Source organism: Paramisgurnus dabryanus, chromosome 17, assembly GCF_030506205.2.
Source record: "Paramisgurnus dabryanus chromosome 17, PD_genome_1.1, whole genome shotgun sequence".
Classification (NCBI taxonomy): Eukaryota; Metazoa; Chordata; class Actinopteri; order Cypriniformes; family Cobitidae; genus Paramisgurnus; species Paramisgurnus dabryanus.
Window position 1 is genome coordinate 12,516,079 of NC_133353.1, and position 20,432 is coordinate 12,536,510.

The following is a 20,432-nucleotide window of genomic DNA, read 5'->3' on the forward strand; positions in this document are numbered from 1 at the left end:
GAAGGTTGCACGCATTGATTTTTTTTTTTTTTTAAAACTTGAATTTAAGGTTTATAAATATTATGAACATTAAAAAGTGTACAGATCACTGATAATTTTTTTCTATTAGTTAAATGTTATGTAACTTTGGTTGATGTTTTCACATGTTGTATGAACGTACAGTAGTGAAGAATGTTTGTTAATGGCTTTCTAATGGAAATTGTTGTAAAGGTTTACATTAGTCATTAATGCACGCAATGACTCTGTGCTCTTGCATGTGAGAAAGTTTGATCATATCTCTGTCCTGAATTTCTCGGGCAACTACGCAATTTCCGTGTGTGGGAGAGATGCTCGACGGGTCCCACTGTCTTAGCTCGTTACAGAGGTGCGTAAGCAAACATGCGTGTCAGTGTCTAAAGAAAAGAGGAACCAGACTGTTCAAGTTAACCGATTTTGTACTTTGCTGTTGTTCTGTGCGGAATAAATAGGATTTGGCTGTTTTAAGTCTCGGTGCGGGCATCAGTGCGCGGAGAAGCGCACACAGGTGAAAGAGACGCTGGTGGCTTCAAACTCAACATTTCCCGGCGTTGTGTAAAATGACACAGTCGAAATCTCCTATGTTTGAAACAATCTTTGTGAAGATGACTAGCTTAAAGGCGTTTTCCGAGCCATTTGGTAAGTAAATCAGCTTGAACTATTGTAACTTAAACGTATTGTTTCCTGGGAAAAGCTTAACGCTCTATCTATTTACCTACCTACCTCTATTTACATTGATGCAGCGAAGTTTCCCGCAATAAGCTTTTGTTTGTGTAGATTTTTGTTTTTGTAAATAGTGTTTATATTTTAAATAGCATAAATAACTCTTTTTGTTGTTTTGTTTCACAAATATAAGTATACAAAATGTCAAAATTAATAATTATCTATGCTTACTGGGGTTGACTTTTACTTACTGAGATAGGCTACATGAGGATGTAGGCTATTCTTTAGTGGCTTTTTTATATTACATAACTTGTTATTTTTATCTGTTTCTCTTTTTTAAAAGACTCTGGGGTTTAATTTAAGAATGCAGAGGTGACAGGGTTTGTATTGCTGTATTTGTGCGTTTTGCTCCTTTTAGTTTATGGGTGGCCATGCATGCAGAAGAAGATCCGTGCAGAGGGGCTTTGCCCTGCAGGGCTAAATTATGATGTGGTTTACATTTTATCTCTTCAAGTTCATCCTGCGCAAGCAGGTACATGCTCATCGCATTCCCTTGCTGAGCTGAAACAGTCATGAATGGATTCAGGCTGCACAGGTTTGGATTCGTCTACAGTTCTGATTCTGAATGAAATTCATCCGTTTGCCTTTCTAGACTGAATTCACATTGAAATATCACACAGCAAGAGGTTTTTAACAGTAACAGTTCGATTTTTTACCTTTGCGCCTTACAGAGATATTGTGAGAGATAGGAAAATAATTTTACAACAGAATTTTGTTAGTGTGAATTTCTAGATAACATCAGCTCATGGTTGATGGGTGCATGCTCTTTCCTGTTTTGGTGTTTGAAAAGGCAATGTGTGAATTTATTTCCCAGGTTGTTTGCAGCAGTTAACATGATTACAGTTAAAGAGCGTCTTACTGCCTACATTTATTCACTTTATTAGTTGATGGGATATCTTAGGAAATACCCTACATGTCTTATTAGCAGCATAATGGCGCATGCAAGTGTCAAGGACTGTTTTAATAACCAACAACAGTATACACTAAATAATATCTCTTAATATTGCTGAATGAGTGTATGTAAGTCTGGTGTGTGTGTGTGTGTGTGTGTGTGTGTGTGTGTGTGTGTGTGTGTGTGTGTGTGTGTGTGTGTGTGTGAGAAAGCAAGAGAGCGAGAGAGAGAACCACATCCTTTCCTTTACACAGGTAAACCACATATGCAGTTTTTTTGAAGAACTAGCTGATGTTTTTTCTTGCTGTGTATTTTGAGATATCAGTATTTATGTTTCTTTGCAAAAGGACACACCTGCGTTTTTTGCTAACCCTGTGCTGTTATATTAATCATATTTGGTTACCTTTTCATGTGTGTCACTATAGTGTGACAAGCAGTGTAAATGGTTGTGCGTAAATCTCCTCTGGTTCTTGGGTAGCTTTTTCTACAACAAAAAACAAACTAAGACAGAGGAGCCTTTTTAGTCGACCCTTTAACCTCTATTATTTCCCTTAAACCATAAAAGCAGAAATGTGCTATTTTACATCCTACCTGCTGAAATATTGCGAAGGATGAGGATGAAAGGATGCAAACATCCCAAGGCCATAGTTTCTTAAATGGGTTGGAGGTTGTTTGGTGTTGTCGGGGTGACCCCCAAATCCCCTCCCCTAAATAGTTATACAATGATTAATGAAAACCTATGTGACCTGTGCTGGCAAATTGAGCACATTTTCAAAAAATGAGTTATGTATATGTTTGACGTTTTCTATTAAAGAGTAACTATACCCTAAACCAACTTTTTTTAGTTAATGATCTGTAAGAATAATGCTTTATTACTGCTGTTCATTGATTTTAGTAATTTTTTTGACATTTGCATATAAAGTGTTTCAATACTACAATATATGGTGTAAAAACGTCTGATTGCTGCCCTCTTCAGGTTGAACGGTGGCTACTGCAGTTGAATTTTCCCATTGGATGGTGGGCCCAAAAAATGACTCGTGATGTAAGCAGGTTCAAGCTCACCATGCCCTTGTTACGATCTCACCACACACTTGATAGAGCTTAGTTCGTCCCCTCTATCTTCGTTGCGATCTGCCCACTTTTCTTGCATTTCTCAAATATTGCCAGTGGGTGGAGTCAGGCTCTGACCAGGGGTTTAGTTACTCTTTAAAGAAAAAAACTCAAAAAGATATATGACAAAAACTGACAGACCAACACCTGTTTGAAGTTAGCAAAGTCAATTTTTCAGTTTTTTAAAGATTTTTAAGATTCAAAAACAAAATCACTACATACCTTAAAAACACTGTTAAAACGAATAGATTTGGCACAGACAGTCAAAAACAATATCTATAGGAAAAATATATGTTCAACTTTTTTCTTTCTTTTATTGTTTGATTGAAATTGAGATAGACAGCTTTAAGATCTACTGTAATGCAAGGATCTAATATAATTTTAAACATCAGATATTTTTCCCCAATAGTTAACCAAACTTAAGACATTAGGCTACAGATAGTATTTGCGTGAATTTTTGTCAAAACAGATATTTTTAAATTATTTTTTTGTAATTCTGTGAAGATATTATGCGAAGATCGTTTTCGGGTCTTGACGCTCTTAATAACTCTTTTAACATCAAGCAAGTCCTGCTAGTGATCCTGATCTTTGTATTAGATCCCGTACACACTGCATATTAATTCAGTTGTCACTTTACCTTTAATGCTTAATCCTGTTCTGTACACACATAGTTCAGTAATTTACAGGACTGTCAACCGCATTCTCTGAAAACTCTGCATAGTGTGTACATAACCAAACTGAATATCTAGTAGTTAATAAAGTGTTTAAACGTGGGTCATGGACATGACAGGTCTCTCCTGAAAAATTAAATGCCAGATGGGGAAAAAAGTCTTCTTTATGCGCGGTGCAGAAAATGACAGAGGCACGAGAGTTGGCTGACTAGTGTTGCCAGATCTTGCACGAAAAATCCAATAATAAAACGAAATAAATCCAAATGCTTTACCTCACAGGTATCTTCACACTTTATTAAAGAGTAACTAAACCCTAAACCAACTTTTTTTGGTTAATGATCTGTAAGAATGATGCTTTATTAGTGCTGTTCATTGATTTTAGTCAGTTTTTTGACATTTGGATATAAAGTGTTTTAATACTACAATATATGGTGTAAAAACGTCTGTGTGCTGCCCTCTTCAGGTTGAACGGTGGCTACTGCAGTTTAATTTTCCTATTGGATGTTGGGTCCAAAAAATGACTCGTGACGTAAGCAGGTTCAAGCTCACCACGCCCTTGTTACGATCTAACCACACACTTGGTACGAGCTTAGTTCGTCCCCTCTATCTTCGTTGGGATCTGCCCACTTTTCTTGCCTTTTTTCAAATATTGGCTGTGGGTGGAGTCAGGCTCTGACCAGGGGTTTAGTTATGCTTTAACACAAAACACTTGGATTGCTTCATGAGCCAAAAGCCATAAACGATAAGCACCAAAACAAGGACGAGACGAGGACCTGGCAACACTGCAAGACAGTGCGCTGTGGAGCAGCCTCACAAAATGCGTACAATACATCACGCCAAGACAGAGGTTTATTGCAAAACATAAAGCTGTTAAATTATTTTGGTCAAAGCTGTGATTGATAAGCACGCGATATGGCAGAACCTTGCTATGGTTATCACTGTGTCAATCATCACGCTTTCGGAAGTGAGTCTTGTTCCGTACAGACCCTTGATCGAACACTCAGGGGATGTCACTCCCGAAAGTTTGCAGTGTGTAGTACGAGGCCTTAGATTAAGCATATAGGATGGAACACCTTTCAGAAAACGTACAAATAAAGATCATTTTAGATGTTTAATGACTATTTATATCATTGGGATCGCTAGACAAGGGCTTAATGTACTTATTTTTATGAAAACCTCAATCGATATTTATACTTTCTTTTAACAGTAGCTCAAAATTAGACAGTGCTCATTCCAACTCATTTTAAAAGCACTGGTCACATCGGTTAACACTTAAAATGAAATATAACTAGTTTGAACAAACATGTCTTACTAAAAACATTACTTGTATGCATTTTGAGGCCAAACAAAAGGCACCGGTGTATTTAAACATATGTCAGTGCACGTTGTTTTCAGTTTGGTCAGCTTTTACATTTATTTTAATTTAGGACTAGTCTAATCCCTGTCTACAAAACTGTCCCTTAATGAGGAAACAAAACCTACGCCTTGACCCAACCAGACACTTTTACATTTCCATCACACAGTCACGTAGTCACTGTGACCTATACTCTATTTCTTTTTTCTATGTGTTTCCTTAAATGTCATACGGATGCTGAGATGACAAGTGTATTAGTGAACTTTCCTGCTTGTCTATCAGTGGAAAGGTTGTGAGGTAAATCTGCTCTGGTTCTTGTGAAGCAAACTACAGCAATGAAAAAGCGAAGACCAAAAAGTAGAAGGAAATGCAGAGGACCTTTCAGCCTTCACTATTCCCTTTAAACCATAACAGGAGAAATGTGCTTCTGTACATACTTTCTGCTGAAAGATGGCAAAGGATGAAAGGATGCACACAACCAAGGATATTCAATAGCACTGCTGTTACTAGGAACCAGTAAAAAGGATGAATCATCAATTGATATAGGGGTTCTGTATAGAGTCACATGAGGCGCTTGCCAACCTGTTCTTGGTTCTGGCTAGAGGGGATACAGCTACGGCAAAATCTCGCAAGATGTTGGGTTTAGGTAGGGTGACCGTATGTGCCCCTGACACATCCTTGCCAGGATTTCGGATGTGTCCTCTGGAGATCGCATTGGTCAACCGCATACATCATCGAGGTTTAATATTTCAGGTTCTATTTCAGAAAAGCAACTGTTACATTTCAAAGTAAGAATAAAACTACAATGATTGTATGTCTTAAGAGAAATAAATTTTAATGTTATAATGTTTTTAATTAAAATGTGAGTACCTCGATGATGTATGCGGTCAACAAATGCGACTTTCGGAGGAAACGCACAAAATCCTGACCAGGACTTGTCCAGGGAAAATGGCATGTATGGTTACCCTAGTTTAGGTTTGGGGGTGGGATTAGGATGAAAACAGCGGTTTTGGCTAGATAGGATACAGCTACAGAATAAATCCTGTGAAATGTTGGGTTTAGAGTTAGCTTTGGGCGTAGAATTAGGTTTAAAACAGCACACAGCAAGATTTCTTAAGATTTTGACAGTAGCTGTATCCCTTCTAGCCACAACTCCTGTTCACATGCGCACTAGCTGAAGCGACGTCAAGAAAAGGTGTTTGTTTAGTCATTTTGAGCTTAAGATAATAACAAAAGTCATAGTACAGTTGATGTTGAGTTTAATTGTTGTTTGGTAATAGTCATTTTAGCAAGTGATTTTAGAGATATCTGTCCTTCCCCATTCAAATAGATAAGACTTTAGTCTTGAATAACTGATGTAACTGTCTGGAGGCGTTGTAAACATGGCCACCAAGTGGCGTGACTGGAAGTTTTTAAGAAGGCGTCATTTTTTTGGTGTCATGGGGTAACCCCCTAAATCCCTCCCCCCAATATTTTACAAAAATCAATGAAAACAAATGGATAGATGGCGCTTCCACCGCCCCCAATGTCTACCCAAACCTACGACCCTTGATGCAACTCACTCACTCTCACACTTACATCCCACAGTCACGTAGTCACTGTTACATATAGTCATATGTCTTTCCTTAAAGTGATAGTTCACCCAAAAATTCTTGCATCATTTACTTACCCTCATGTTGTTTAAGTTGTGCTGAACACAAAAGAAGAAATTTGATAAATGATGATAAGCACACAGCTGGTGGAAACCAATGACTTCCATAAACAAATAGTATGTAAGTATTGTGATAAATGATAATAAAGATATTTTAATATAATACGGTAAAACAGAGTTGACGGTTTGTTATTGAATTCCATAGGATTTCTTTATCCTACTATGGAAGTCAATGGTTAGCATCCAAGACTTACACTATAAAGTGTCAGAACGTTGTATTGGTGATGCAATGTTTTTCCTTGATGATTTCCACTGTTTAACCCGTGTTGTTTTTGTTTATTTGTTTTTGCAGGAAGAGTGGCTTCTGAACCAGTGGAGGACACTGATCCCAGCACCTTTGTCACAGAGATGGTACGTTAATTTATTTATAGTATTACCCATGCTGGAAAGTTCTAGATGTTGGGTAATACCCAACATATTAGGTGAATCACATGGTTTTGGTTTTGGTTTGTTATGACATACTACATGAGTTGTAAACATTGTTGCCTTTTATACTCTGATCAAATAGCCCAGATTACGTAGGTTAGACATGATTTTTATACATGATATGAAATAGATATAAAGCTTTTCTAGTGGTGCAGGGGGTGGGGCATTGAAACGCATACGCTTACATTGTTCTGTAAAGCCGTCTGCTAATTCTTCGAGGTTTGTTCCAGCCTGTTCTCTGCTCATTTTTCTACACATCTGAAAGTTTAATTTCCCCCCTTTGCCACACCATACACCCCTCCTCTTTTCAAATCTGCCTTTACATGTAGAAAGAGGAACAAAGCTGTATTGTTTTCCTCTATGGGTTGCTGTGGTTCTCTCTGATACAGATGTGTGATGCTTTTTTGTGTGTTTTTTTTAGTCTTTGAGGTCGAATTACCCTGTTCAGGTCACCGATCCACAAGGTATTGTAACTTTATATTGTTGCTTTTTATCGGTAGTGGTGGTGAATTTATTTATAATAGTTACTGATCAATTTAGATGCTCTGTGAAGCTGTCTAGACAGGTTCCATATACGTCACACTGAATATTTATTTCCATACTATTTAATCAATGCTGATGATCTCAGGTGTTGAAAATGGCGACCTTTTGGTCAGCCTCCACACTTTCCGTAATAGTATATTTTTATGATTGTATTTAATTGTATTCAAAGGTGTATAGTAAACAACGGGTTTATTCTGACCTCTGATTCACTACAGATCCTGTGACCTTACAGCTCCGCTCTGTTCCTCCTAGTTACCTGACTCCACCTGCAGACAGGATACAACATGTGAGTCACATGATCTTGTACTAGTCTGAGATCATTTTTGCATATATAAGGATTTGGCTCTTGTAGTTTTAATATCATTTGCGGATGTCACATACTAATGTTCGACAGGAAACTTATTTATAGATGTAAATTACACACCATGTCGTATTGCTTCTTGAGCACTTGTGACATGTGGGTTGCATAGGAAATACGTGGTTTTTGTAAAAATGCCAGTGCCATGCATTTTATTCCACTCCTCTAGACTGCAGAGGTTTTTCCCTTTTATTTAATAAAAGAAACTGTACATTCAATTTAATGTACACTATTTACCTGTGTATGTTTTGAACACTTTCTTTAACTTAAGATTTGCTTTATCCCTAGCCTGTGGAAAATGATGGAAGTGAATTTATTCCATCAGCTTCTGTTTCATCAGGTATGCATCATTATCTTTATTCTGATTGGTTGAGAAATGTTTCACAACCTGTCAAATGTTTTAAAATAACCACCAGAGCAAAGTCTGTGGTAAGCGTGGTATCCAACTGTTTCTTTACGTAAATGCGGGCACCGCCCTCTTTGAGCTTTCCGGTTCATGACTTTGGAGGACCACGAGAGTCATGCAATAAAGAACTTCAATATATAATAACTACCTGGACAATAAAAATAGCAATTAATACATTTGTTTAAAAATTCATTAATTAATCTATAAATAAATAGACAAAGTTACAAACAAATCATTATGTAACATTTTATTAGGCAATAAAAAGATTATAAAAATAACAGAAATGAAATATTTATCCATTAATAAATAAAACTATTTACAAAAACAACATAAAACACTCAATAAGTTCATCATTTTAAATTGCATTTATAAATTCTTAATTAAATAATGGAATTTCAAAATGTATTTCAAAAAGCGATTTAAAAAGAGAAATAAATAACTGGATTTATAAATTGAACTACAAATACAGGTTTAAATTAAAAGCATTTAAAGGGCATTTCCGTTTAACATTTCTGTTTTCATTTCCCGATGGTTCTCCTTATTCTTTTCGCTATTCTATTAGCTTTTCGTTTTAGCCTCTCTATTTAGCTTTTCCATGTCTCTTTGGGTCCTTGCAAATGGTCAAATGAGAAATGCAAATTAGCTATGGCCAGGTTGATGTAACAAGCTCGCTGATCGGCTCTGATTGTACATCATGTGATAAATCTCGGATGAGGACCCAAAGAGTCACGGAAAAGCTAAATAGAGAGATTGAAGTTCTTTATTACATTTTGCATGACTCTTGTGGTCCTCCATACATGACTTCTGGTGAGCTTGGCTGGCTGTTTAATGTTTATTATGAAATCCAAGAAGACCGACATAATTTGTGCAGTTAGGGGTTGCCATAATAACTAATACAAACGTAAATCTCTACAAAACATTTGTTTTAACCAAATGCACAAGAGCTGAATGTGTGCCGCACATGCACTCATGATCTGTATTTACAAATCTATTCAGTAAAACCTTTCAAAGAAACTACCAGTAAACAATAAATACAACAATTGTTTAAGACAACTAATATTATGTTAATAAAAATATGCTGATTTAGCCGATTTATTTATTCTTCTACTATACAGTATATTATCACAAAAATGCGATTAAAGTACAGAATATATATGACATAATCTGCTTAGTTCATGTTTATAATAGTTCGTTTGGGTGTACTTGTTATGCTTTAAATCAAAAAGCAAATACTTTAAAAAGTAAGCAAATAATTTCATAAGCTAATGTCTCCACCTGAGTAAAAAGCGATGTAATAATAGTCTCATAAAACGAAAACAATACTCAATACATAGAGTAGTTTATTATGTTTATTATGGTTTTTCAAATAACTTACAATGTGTTTAATGAGAAAGATACTGTTGACTGTATCGGACCGCTTGAAGCTCGACGGGTCGCAATAAACAAGTCTATTAAAAATTGCTGTTTAAAAAAAAAGCTCACACCAGAGGTACAGTTTAAACCATCCCCTGAAAATAAAAAACACAAAGTCTTTGTAAATTCCATGTACAAACACTTGACTGACTGTCCCATTGTAAAGATACTGGTATGTCTCTCTGCTTTTATATTTGCGCATTGAAGACCCGTCACCTCCAAACAACAAAACAAAATCATTGAATATATCTTCATATATCAAGCCACTTCTTAATTTCATCCTCACACTGGTTCATACATGGCAGGTGTAGTAAATATTAACTGTTTATATCATGTTTTATATAAATTACTACGCCTCTCTCCCGGCTGGCAATTAAAACGGAAGTCTCGGACAGGAAAGGAAATATGTCACATCACTTACTTACGCTTTCGAGAAACAGGTGGATAAGCAGAATAATTGAATTATTCGAAAATACACTGCAAAAAATGACTTTCTTACTTAGTATCAGTGGCGGCTTGTGACTGCTCATCCGAGTGGCGCAAATTCAAAATAAGTGTTCGGAGTGTCATATGTGTTGCTTGTGTTTTCAAAATATGTGTTTGTTGCGTCATGTGAACCATGTGTATCACATGTTTTGTCAAAATAAGTGCCTGCTGCAAACGCGTCAAAACCGTTTATGATAAAAGAGATGCTCACATTCACAAAATACACGCAAGACACTCCCTTAACAGTAAACTCTGATTACGCATGAAATTAAGTGAATATCTGTAAAACGCAAGTATCTCTTTTATCATAAACCCTTTAGACGCGTCTGCAGCAGGCACTTATTTTGACAAGGCATGTTGCACACAAGATCACTCAATGCGCAGAACACATATTTTGAAATTACGAACGAACCTCGCATCAAGCGCCCTTGAAAAAAGAAGTCACTGGCCACCACTGCTTAGTATTTTTGTCTGGTTTTCAGTAGAAATATCTAAAAATTCCTAAATGAAGATGTATGATCAAAATGACCTAAGAAAATAAGTCTAGTTTTTAGAAAAAAAATAAAACAGTTAAGTGAATGTGTGCTTAAAACAAGCAAAAATATCTGCCAATGGGATGAGATTTTTGGTAACACTTTATTTCGATAGTCCACTTTAGACATTTTACTAACTATAAGTAACTTTGCAACTACTTATCAACTACGAATCTTTAGAGAATTAGTAGACTGTCTGCTTAATATCTACTAACACTTTGTTGTGATGATATCTCAACAGACATTCAACTGACTATAAGTATCTTTGCAGTTGCATGTCAACTTATTCCACTAACCCAAACCTCTTCCCTAACCCCAACCCTTACAGTCTACTAATAGACTAATGACAGTTAGTTGACGTTTAGTTGCAAATTATTGAAAGTTAGTGGACATGTAGTTGCAAAGTTATTTATAGTTAGTAGAATGTCTAAAGTGGACTATCAAAATAAAGTGTAACCAGATTTTTTTCTTTAAGTGTTTTAAGAAAAAAGTTAACTTATTTAAAGATTTTTTTCTTACCCCACTGGCAGATATTTTTGCTTGTTTTAAGCACAATTTCACTTAAATTGTACATTTTTTGTTTAAAAACTAGACTTATTTTCTTACACTCTTAGAAAGAATGTGTTAAAAACATCTCTGTAGCTGTGTCCGAAACCGCTTCCGATCCACTATAGTGCTCTATATCGGGTGTCGGCCATTTTGTAGTGGTTTCCGAAACCTGAGTGAACAACTTCATTCCCTACATTCGTTCACTACTTTTTACCCACAATGCAGTCTGATTTTGAGGGTACATTTGATGTACACTTGCTCACTCATTTTCCCATGCAACGGGAGACGAACATGTAACTGAAATCAGCTGAAGGATACTGACAGTAAATACACTGTCAGAAATAAAGGTACAAAACTGTACTTTTTCTGTCACTGGGGCTGTACCCTAAGTTTCTGTTTGGTACCTTTACAGGAATACAAAACAAAATACAATTTTGGGTATATTACCGTACCTAAGGACCTACACTGTTAGACATTTTCAAGGATTTTTACAGTAACCTACTGGCAACACTGTTGCCAGTAGGCTACTGTAAATAAGATTTACAGTTCTAAACTGTATTTCCATTTTACAGTATTTAACTGCTACTGTAAATATGTAATACAGTGTGCTACCGTAAAAAACCCAGGTTTACAGTATACTACTGTATACTATACTACTATTCTTTTTATTTTTTATACATTTATTTTTATTATATTTAAATTAGCTATAATTTTTATATAAAATTAATTTTTACATTTTAACCTACAGATACTGCTAACATTTAATTCAAAGAGACCATTTCAAATATTGAAGCCTTTATTTAAAACAATACAAATACTTTAAGAAGTTGTGTGAAATTACATTTAAAACATACACATTTCAAATAATTTGCAGTAATACATTTAAAATAACACAAATTATAAACATACATACGTATAACACTGATTACAGGTTTAGTTAATCCAAAAAGTATAATTTTATAATTTAAACAATGATTTTCTTTGGTTTTCTAGTTACAATGGAAGTAGTCTGTGACCGCCTAATAAAATGGCTCCACTTTATACATGCTATATATTTCAAGTGTCCCAAAGACAAACAAAAAGGGGTGATGAAAATATAATCTATATAATAAATTTTGACCCGTCATTTCTCTAAATGAGTAATGCAAGTAAACAGCAATACCTGATGGATAGGATGCTCACAGTCAAGTTTACTGTCAGGTCTGCAACAACCAGGATATACCAACAAAATATACACATCAGGAAGAAAGTGTAGATGCAGTATTTGGAGAGTCTTTGGCATAGGACTTCACACGCAATCATGTCTGCCTTTAGATGACTTTAAATTATGTCAAGTTACATGGAGTTATGCTATAATTATTTGGTGTTATACATTTTGCATCCTACTTTTGAAGCTAGAGAGGTGATCATGATCCACTACCACTGTAACCAGAAAACCCATAACACCACAAAATCAGCATCATAATACAGGGCTCCAGACTAACTTTTTTCACTAGGAGCACAGTGGCCCCCAACTGAAAATTTTAGGGGCGCAACCAGAAAATTTAGGGGCACACACCGTAAATCAACATGCTAACCAAATATTCACATTTCTACTAATTTCCACTGTATTACTAATAAATACTTTAATGATAGATGCAGAAAGTACAGTGTGCTGTTTCAAATTCAGTGACACATTTTATTGTGCACTTTTGGAAAAAAAAGGTCAAATTTACTGGTTGCACATGTGCGACTGGATGTAAAATTTTAGGGGCAAAATGCCACCATTTGGGGGCAGTCTGGAGCCCTGTAATAGCAAAATTAACATTTTTGTGACCCTTTTATTTAGTCTAGTTAAGTTCTCTTAAAATAGAACTGGTTTAAAATGAAACAATGACTGTCTGTCTTTACATTTATCTTCACATTTACAGAAATGGCAAATAACATACAGTGCAATGCAAAGTATAAATTTTTTATCAGCATTTGCATTCCCTTGTTCGAACCCATGGCGTTTAATGATGCTAACACAATGCTCAACCACAGAGAAAGGTTCTAAGAACGTTCCTTGAAAGTTCCCAAAGTTCCGAATAACGTTATGAATGTTTTTGCTTGTAATGATAAAAAACATTACATTCTATTATTTACAAACTGTTGTAAAACATTATTTCTTAATGTTCTGTTAAAATATTGCATATAAACATTCATAAAATATACTAAACATGTGTTTTAAACAATGTGAGTACATTTAAACATGACATTGTCTGAAAATAAAATGTAACATTCCTCTAACATTCGCACAATCAAGAAACATTCCTAAACAATTTAAAAACTGGACACTTTTATGTTGGCTTAACATTATTGGGACCTTTGGGAACGTTGTTAAAACTTAGAACTAGAAATTAGAACTAGAGGAGATATACTCTTTAGCCTTTACTTACAGTAAATACAGTAAATGTACTTACCAACTTACAGTTCTGAATGCACATCAAAATGAATTGTCATAAGAAATAATACAGTAGCTTCAAAAAAATACCATACTTCTGGTATAAAATAATCAGTCTTGTTATAAAATAATCCTGTGAGTCCTGTAAGCAAAAGAAAGATGGTCATAATTATTTTGAACCAGTTTTTTACAGTACTGTTTGTTACAGCTGTTAGTTAATAAGGGAGACCTAACTAACCCATATATGCAGCACATACTGTATCTTATTGAGAAGTGTCTCATAATACAAGTTGTTTCACTCAAACTCTGTGAGGTGGTGAAGAAAGGATGGATATTCTGTTGTCCTCTTCATCCTCACTCCAGTTCTTGCAGTGTATTTTGTTACATCCTCCTTCATTTATCCTCCCAAAGAATTTTAGACCGCAGAATAAATGCAGGGAAAAAAATGACATATTTAACACATTTAATACATGATGCTAAACACTCATATTTTTCAGTAAACTGTTTTGAAATGATAACCAGAGTAGATGTACACTACTCAAATCACTACACATGGCCACAGGTCTGTGTGTTATGACAGTGGGACGTGGTTTTCTGATCGAGGCTGAATATTTACTGTACAGCTACCTTGGATTCAAAAGAAATTTAATACAAAACAAAAACACATTATAAAACTTTATTTTATGCAAATTAGGTTTCAGCCTTTATGTTTAAACATATTCACATTTAAAATATAATGTTTTTCCGATTGGCCACCACACACACATAACATACGCTAAAATGCTTAACATAGTTTAACGAATTTGAAAGATAAAATTTTGTTATACACCTTATTAATAACGCATAATTTATGTAACAGGTAAAGCCAGACGGATGAGAATATAAACACAACAAAGTAACTTACACATTAAGAGTTTTCCTCCCAGCTTCATGTAATGTAGGGTACTTTGTTAAATATGCTTTTTATTAATAAATTATTCTCTCAGGTAACGTTATATACTAAATCTGATCTTTTCATATCATTGACGTATACATTAGGCTACGTTAAGCATTTCTTCATAATAGTTTTATAAAAGGAAAACACTAGCGTGTAATTTAACGCACCGCGCGTGCTCGTAGGCGTGCATACACATAACATTAGTAGGCTATGATTTTTAATAAGGTTTATACTGACTTTGGTAAACTAATAACCGTTATACATTAATCAACGCGTCTGGTTAACGGTTTTAAAATGTCCCGTTCGTGTAAACAACAACTGCGGGTCTGATAATAAATAACTTATATAGATTATTTTACCTTGCTGGTCTTTTTTCAGTCTCTCCTCTCGTGTATCTTCAACTGAAAAGCGTTGCTGTCCCAGGGAAAGTCCATAAAGTCTTGTTTGAAAACTCTTCAGTTTATGTGCACACCTGAAATCGGTCCTCTGAACACCTGTGCTGCTACATGGTTCCTTAGCTAAAATAAGTCAACGCCTGTGTCTATACAATTGTCAAAAATGATGATTTTGAGAAAAATAAAATAAGGATCTGTGTGAATAAGGAAAATACCGCCAAAAGACTGTTAGAAAATATACAGTAGCATACAGCAATTTTCAAAAATACAGCAGATTACTGTATATGATGTATGATGTCACCGAAAATTCCCAAAATGCAACGCGAATTACAGTTATGTACTGTATAAATAGTTTACAGTATTATACTGGGTGATATACAGTAAATAACTGTAAAAATTACAGAAATGTCTAACAGTGTACATTGTTAGAAAAAGTCAAAATATGTACCCTAGCTGTCAGTGGGGCAGCACCCTTTAAGAAGGTAATTGAATGGACCATTAGGTACAGATATGTAAACATTTAGTACCAATATGTACCTTTGAGATACTAATACGGTATGTATTTTTGAGGTACTAATGTGCTCTCTTTGGTCCCAGTATGTGATTCTGAGGTACTAAAATGAAATCCTTAGGTGCAAAGCTGTACTTTTTGAAAGGGTACAGCCCCAGTGACAGAAAAGGGACAGTTTTGTACCTTTATTTCTGGGAGTGTACCAAGAATAAGTTCATACACTTTTGTTAGTTCTTGTTGCCAGTTATTTTCTACTTTTTGAAAATAAACAAATAAAAAATTATTATGATATCTTTTATTTAAAATCTAATACACATTTTTATTAAACAATAAATAAACAGCATTAAAGAAATGTGATAAGCAATTGTTTTTTTCTCTTTATTATCAACTAATACAATAAACATGACAAACATGAAAAACAGTAAGAAAGTAGACTTTACCATTTCACAGTACAATCAATAAAGCTACACAGGTGTTTATGATGAATCTCTGCGACAGCTCTCTGATGCATGGTATTTATTTACGTCAGTTTACGAAATCGCTCACTCATTTTCATTTGCTTCTTCCCCATACAGTGGACTCAGTTGTCATTCCACATATAGGGAATAGTGAATGACTGAACGAAGGAGCGGTTTCAGACACAGCTTGTGATATTATTGAAACAACACATTTTGTGTTACTTTTAAAATCAACACAAAATGACACATAATGTGTTAAAATTACACATAATATGTTAAAAGCTTAACACACAAAGATGTGTAAAAAATTAAGAGTGAAGGTCATTATGCTCATCAAGAGGAAGCATCTTAATTTAAGAATATTAAGATATTTAAAAAAAATACTAAGAAAGAAAGCAATTTTTTGCAGTGTAAGTCACTCCCGCAGTGTAACGGTTCAATGCGTACCACCTTGGGTGTGCATTCTTTTTGAATAATTCAATGGCCAATCCTCAATTATTCCTTACATATTATATTATTAATATAAATTATTATTATTATTATTTGATTTAAAAAATAGCTTTTTTATTAACCATGGCATATATGCAAACATTACAACTATTATAGCTTTTCTGTTATTCAGTTGCTTTTCTTTACCCACTCTCTAGACTTCAGTAAAGATCATAGATCCTGTAAGGAGTGTTCTCGTTCCGCCCCTCCACCCAAAATCAGTGACCTGATGAACGACGAAGATCTTCTGTACACCCTGCGCTTAAAGTTAGACCCGACTCACTGCACTGTCAAAAACTGGAAGAACTTTGCAAGCCGTTGGGGGATGAGCTACGACGAACTTGCGCTTCTCGAGCAGCGCACACACGGGTCCACCTATCAAAGTCCCACGCAGGAGTTCCTGCTGCGTTACAACCAGAAATCCGTCACGGAGCTCACAGAACTCTGCCAGCTCTACCAGCGCATCGACGTGCTCCGGTTGCTCCAGAAATGGATAGAGAACGACTGGCCGTCGCGCTGGCAGAAGGCACATTAGGTGGGGCTTAGCGAGAACAGCAGACAAGACTTCGGCGAAGAGACGTGTTTGTAGAATCTAAAATTATTGACTTATTATTGACAATGAGTCAGAACACACACTAACTGATGAGTGGTTGTGCAGAATGAGTCGACAGGGTTGTAAACCGGACATTTGTTTAATCACCATTGCAAGTGGCTTTATCACTTCCAGGGTATTCAGAAAATAGACTTGATGACTTTGAACTTGGAAAAGAGGATTAGAGTTACTACAGTCATCTACTGTATGGATTGTAAGTGAGGTTACGGTGAACGCAGAAAGAAATACACAGAAGAGAATTAATGGGTGCATTTATAGTTTTCACAAACTACACATGACTAGACATGCTTTTTGAAATACCCCCATGATATCTGGATATACCAAAGATTGCTTTCTAGATAAGTTGTGTCTTTGAAATATTGATTTTACCCATGCGGTGATCAACTAAAATCTGACCCTGGACCACAAATCCAGTCTTAAGCCAAAAATACATTGTATATGTCATAATTATATATTTTAATTTTATGCCAAAAATCATTAGGATATTAAATAAAGATCATGTTCCATAAAGATATTTTGTACATTTTTCGCCATAAATATACCAAAACTTTATTCTGTTAGTGCATGAATATGCTAATGACTTCATTTGGACAACTTTAAAAGCGATTTTCTCTTTTCGCCTTTTTTGCACCCCAGATTCCATTGTATCTCTGCCAAATATTGTCCTATTCTAACACGCCATACATCAATGGAAAGCTTATTTATTTAACTTTCCGATCATAAAAGGATCATTATCAATTTAAAAATAATATCCCTTATGACTGGTTTTGTGGTCCAGAGTCACATTTATGCAGTGATTAAATGGCGCACATGAGAAGGAATGAGGAAAGACCACCCAGGTGTGACTACAAATATAGATTATGTTTGGATATTGTTTCTCTGTCATTTCATATATGAAATCGTATTTAATTTATTTCTTAAACACAAAGTCATCTTTACTCCTAACATCATTGGTTGTCTTTTAGTAAGTGTTAGTCACATTCTGTGGATCGCTGTAAGTTTTAGGACGGTTTCTCACCTGTACATCTTGTGAATGAATCACAAAGAAAGTCAGATTCTTAGTATTGAATGGTTGATAAGATCAGTCTCTATTTTAATTGTGTGATAATTCGTTTTTATGATGTACACTACTGGGCCACCACCAGCTTTGTTTTAAAATGTGTTTTAATGACCTTATATATTTTTCATGTGTCTTTATTACAGAAAATACAGGAAATATGTACACAAAATTAAGACAAAACAAAGTTTGAAAAACAAAGTGCACTCTAAGAAAGGATGTGTTAATTTTTTAACACATTGTTTTGTGCTATTTAACACATTATGTGTCAGTTCGTGTTGATTTTGTATTTATTTTGTTAAATAAATACAAGGGACAACACAAGATGTGTCAAAACAACAAAAAATGATTTTGCATACAAATATTCTGTATTTTCTTGATGTGTTGTAATGAAGAGAAATAATTATATGTGGTGATTATACCATTGCAAAAAGAACAAAACTAATGGTGGCCTAAGACTTTGCCATGTCAGTTTTCTGTGACATTGCCTATTATTTCCCCATTGCAACATTTCTTAAAATAACATAACATTTTGATTGATGTGATCTTTCTCACTCCCATAACATTGGTTAAATTAACACTTAGGTATAGAGTAGGCCTACATAAGATCTGTATGGAAAGCCTTGGTCTCATTATTAAGCCTCATTCGTAAAAAACAAACAAAAGAGTTTATCTGTAAACCATTCATGAAGCCATTCGTACTCTGTGAACGCAACCATTTTAAATAAGAAGGTTTTCGTGAGAGGTTTTTGAAGTGGCCATTTAAACACTGTTTAAAATTTCACAAGATGTCATGTAGACTTTATTGTGTCTATAAGTTTAATGTCCCAATGCACTGCTCACTAAGCATCTTACTAGGAATGGCACTTAAACCTGGTTCTTTAAGAAAGATTCAGCAGGAAGTTCTTCAGTGTCTCCAGGAAATACGCAGTTTAAGAGCAGTAAAACTGCACAGAACAGTCGATTTGAAAGTTGATGTGACTTTATGTAAGTTTAAGTTTGGGCTATTTAAAATGTTTACTCCTTATCTCAAAATATGATCCTAGAAGTTACAGAGTGTACAAACTGCAATTCTGTTGTCATTGTGAAACAATAAAAAAAATATCACGCAGTATCAGTATGAGTTCTGGTGCATTTTCCGCTCCTTTTGATTGGCAGGATATAATCTGATTATCAACTGGGCAATTCCATGCAAATGTCAACCATATTATGGCAAAGTTTTGAACTATACTGATGTCTCAGATGTCAATATTTGGGACTTTAAATACCTATGCAAAGTCTCTGTTAAAGTTTTTAAAGCATTTGTTTTTAATTATTTTCCATCGTGCAAAGTTTAGAATTGTCACATCCGTAACAATGTTTCTTCCTCATAAATGCGCAAACAAAAATGAAAATAAATATTAAATGTTCTCTGAAGAGTTGTCACTTTGTCATTAGTTGGGTTTTATTTCTTCTGGAATTTACAGAATTCCTACAAAGTATGATGTCTCCAACATGAACTCACAGAAAGTCGTGTTATAGTCATGCAAAATTTGATTCATTTATCTGTGTACATGGCACAAAATTCAGCCTTTTTCCATGCCTTGAGCACGAATGTCCTTTTTGTGTTACTTGTGTTACGAATTTCTATAAACAGTGTTTCGTGTCCGTGGCACAACTTTCTTTTTCATGTCATATTATGTATTGTCTCCTTTTTTCTATTTTTAAATCATTGTCGCTTGGGGATGGGGTTAGGATATACTTTTATGTTTTGGTTTCTACATGTTTTTCTTCCTCTTTTTAAATTATTCTCGCCTGGAGTTGGGGTTTGGGTTAGGATATCTAAAAATATAACAGAAAGTGATTCTAACCCCAACCCCAAGTGACAATGGTAAGAAAATACTATAGGAAAAAACTATAGAGAAAACAATAGATAAAATGAAACGAAGAAAAAAGTTGTGCAATGGACACGACAAACGTTTTATAGAAATTTATGTGAGTGAAATTTACATGAGATCAGTCTGGATGTCTTCCAAAACCGTGTGTCCTATTTTGTCACATCCATAACGCATGCATGTTTTCCTCCTCTATAGAAATCATTAGTATCGACTGATTTTACTATTTTACTCTATCAAGGGTTTAGGAAAATAAAATCAGATGGTTCAATATATTGGTAATAACTGCATTCCTGAGAATTAATATTTTTATTTTGATGACAAATGTCACATTGAAAACGCTGGAATTGCTCAGCTGTTTTTAAACAATTGGCTGACGTCTGATAGTGGGAAAAATGCTTTAATCTGCCGATTTTAGGCTGATATATCGGTATGTTCAGCACAGATGTGGAGTTTAAGTTGTGAGGATGGCACCTTTCTGGACAA

At 35.0% G+C, this 20,432-nt stretch overlaps 1 protein-coding gene across 2 annotated transcripts; it reads left to right on the forward strand.

Annotated features, from left to right (window-relative positions):
- Positions 1 to 299: 299 nt before the first annotated feature.
- Positions 300 to 19,482, forward strand: edaradd (EDAR-associated death domain). 2 transcript variants are annotated; one of them, XM_065244989.2, is made up of 7 exons: positions 300 to 364; positions 468 to 654; positions 6,769 to 6,827; positions 7,324 to 7,366; positions 7,661 to 7,731; positions 8,092 to 8,143; positions 16,561 to 19,482. In XM_065244989.2, the coding sequence occupies exons 2-7, from the start codon at positions 576 to 578 to the stop codon at positions 16,935 to 16,937; spliced, it is 681 nt and encodes a 226-aa protein (XP_065101061.1). In that variant the 5' UTR covers positions 300 to 364; positions 468 to 575; the 3' UTR covers positions 16,938 to 19,482. The 2 variants fall into 2 exon arrangements, with proteins under 2 accessions (XP_065101061.1, XP_065101060.1); XM_065244988.2 differs by having other exon boundaries at positions 324 to 654.
- The last annotated feature ends 950 nt before the right edge of the window (positions 19,483 to 20,432 follow it).

What these genes read in the sequence shown, in the direction of transcription:
- edaradd (XM_065244989.2), top strand. Translation starts at nt 576, where the DNA reads ATGACACAGTCGAAATCTCCTATGTTTGAAACAATCTTTGTGAAGATG. An exon ending in CTGCAGACAGGATACAACAT is followed by an intron (nt 7,732 to 8,091) that starts GTGAGTCACATG and finishes CTTTATCCCTAG; the next exon opens with CCTGTGGAAAATGATGGAAG. An exon ending in ATCAGCTTCTGTTTCATCAG is followed by an intron (nt 8,144 to 16,560) that starts GTATGCATCATT and finishes CCCACTCTCTAG; the next exon opens with ACTTCAGTAAAGATCATAGA.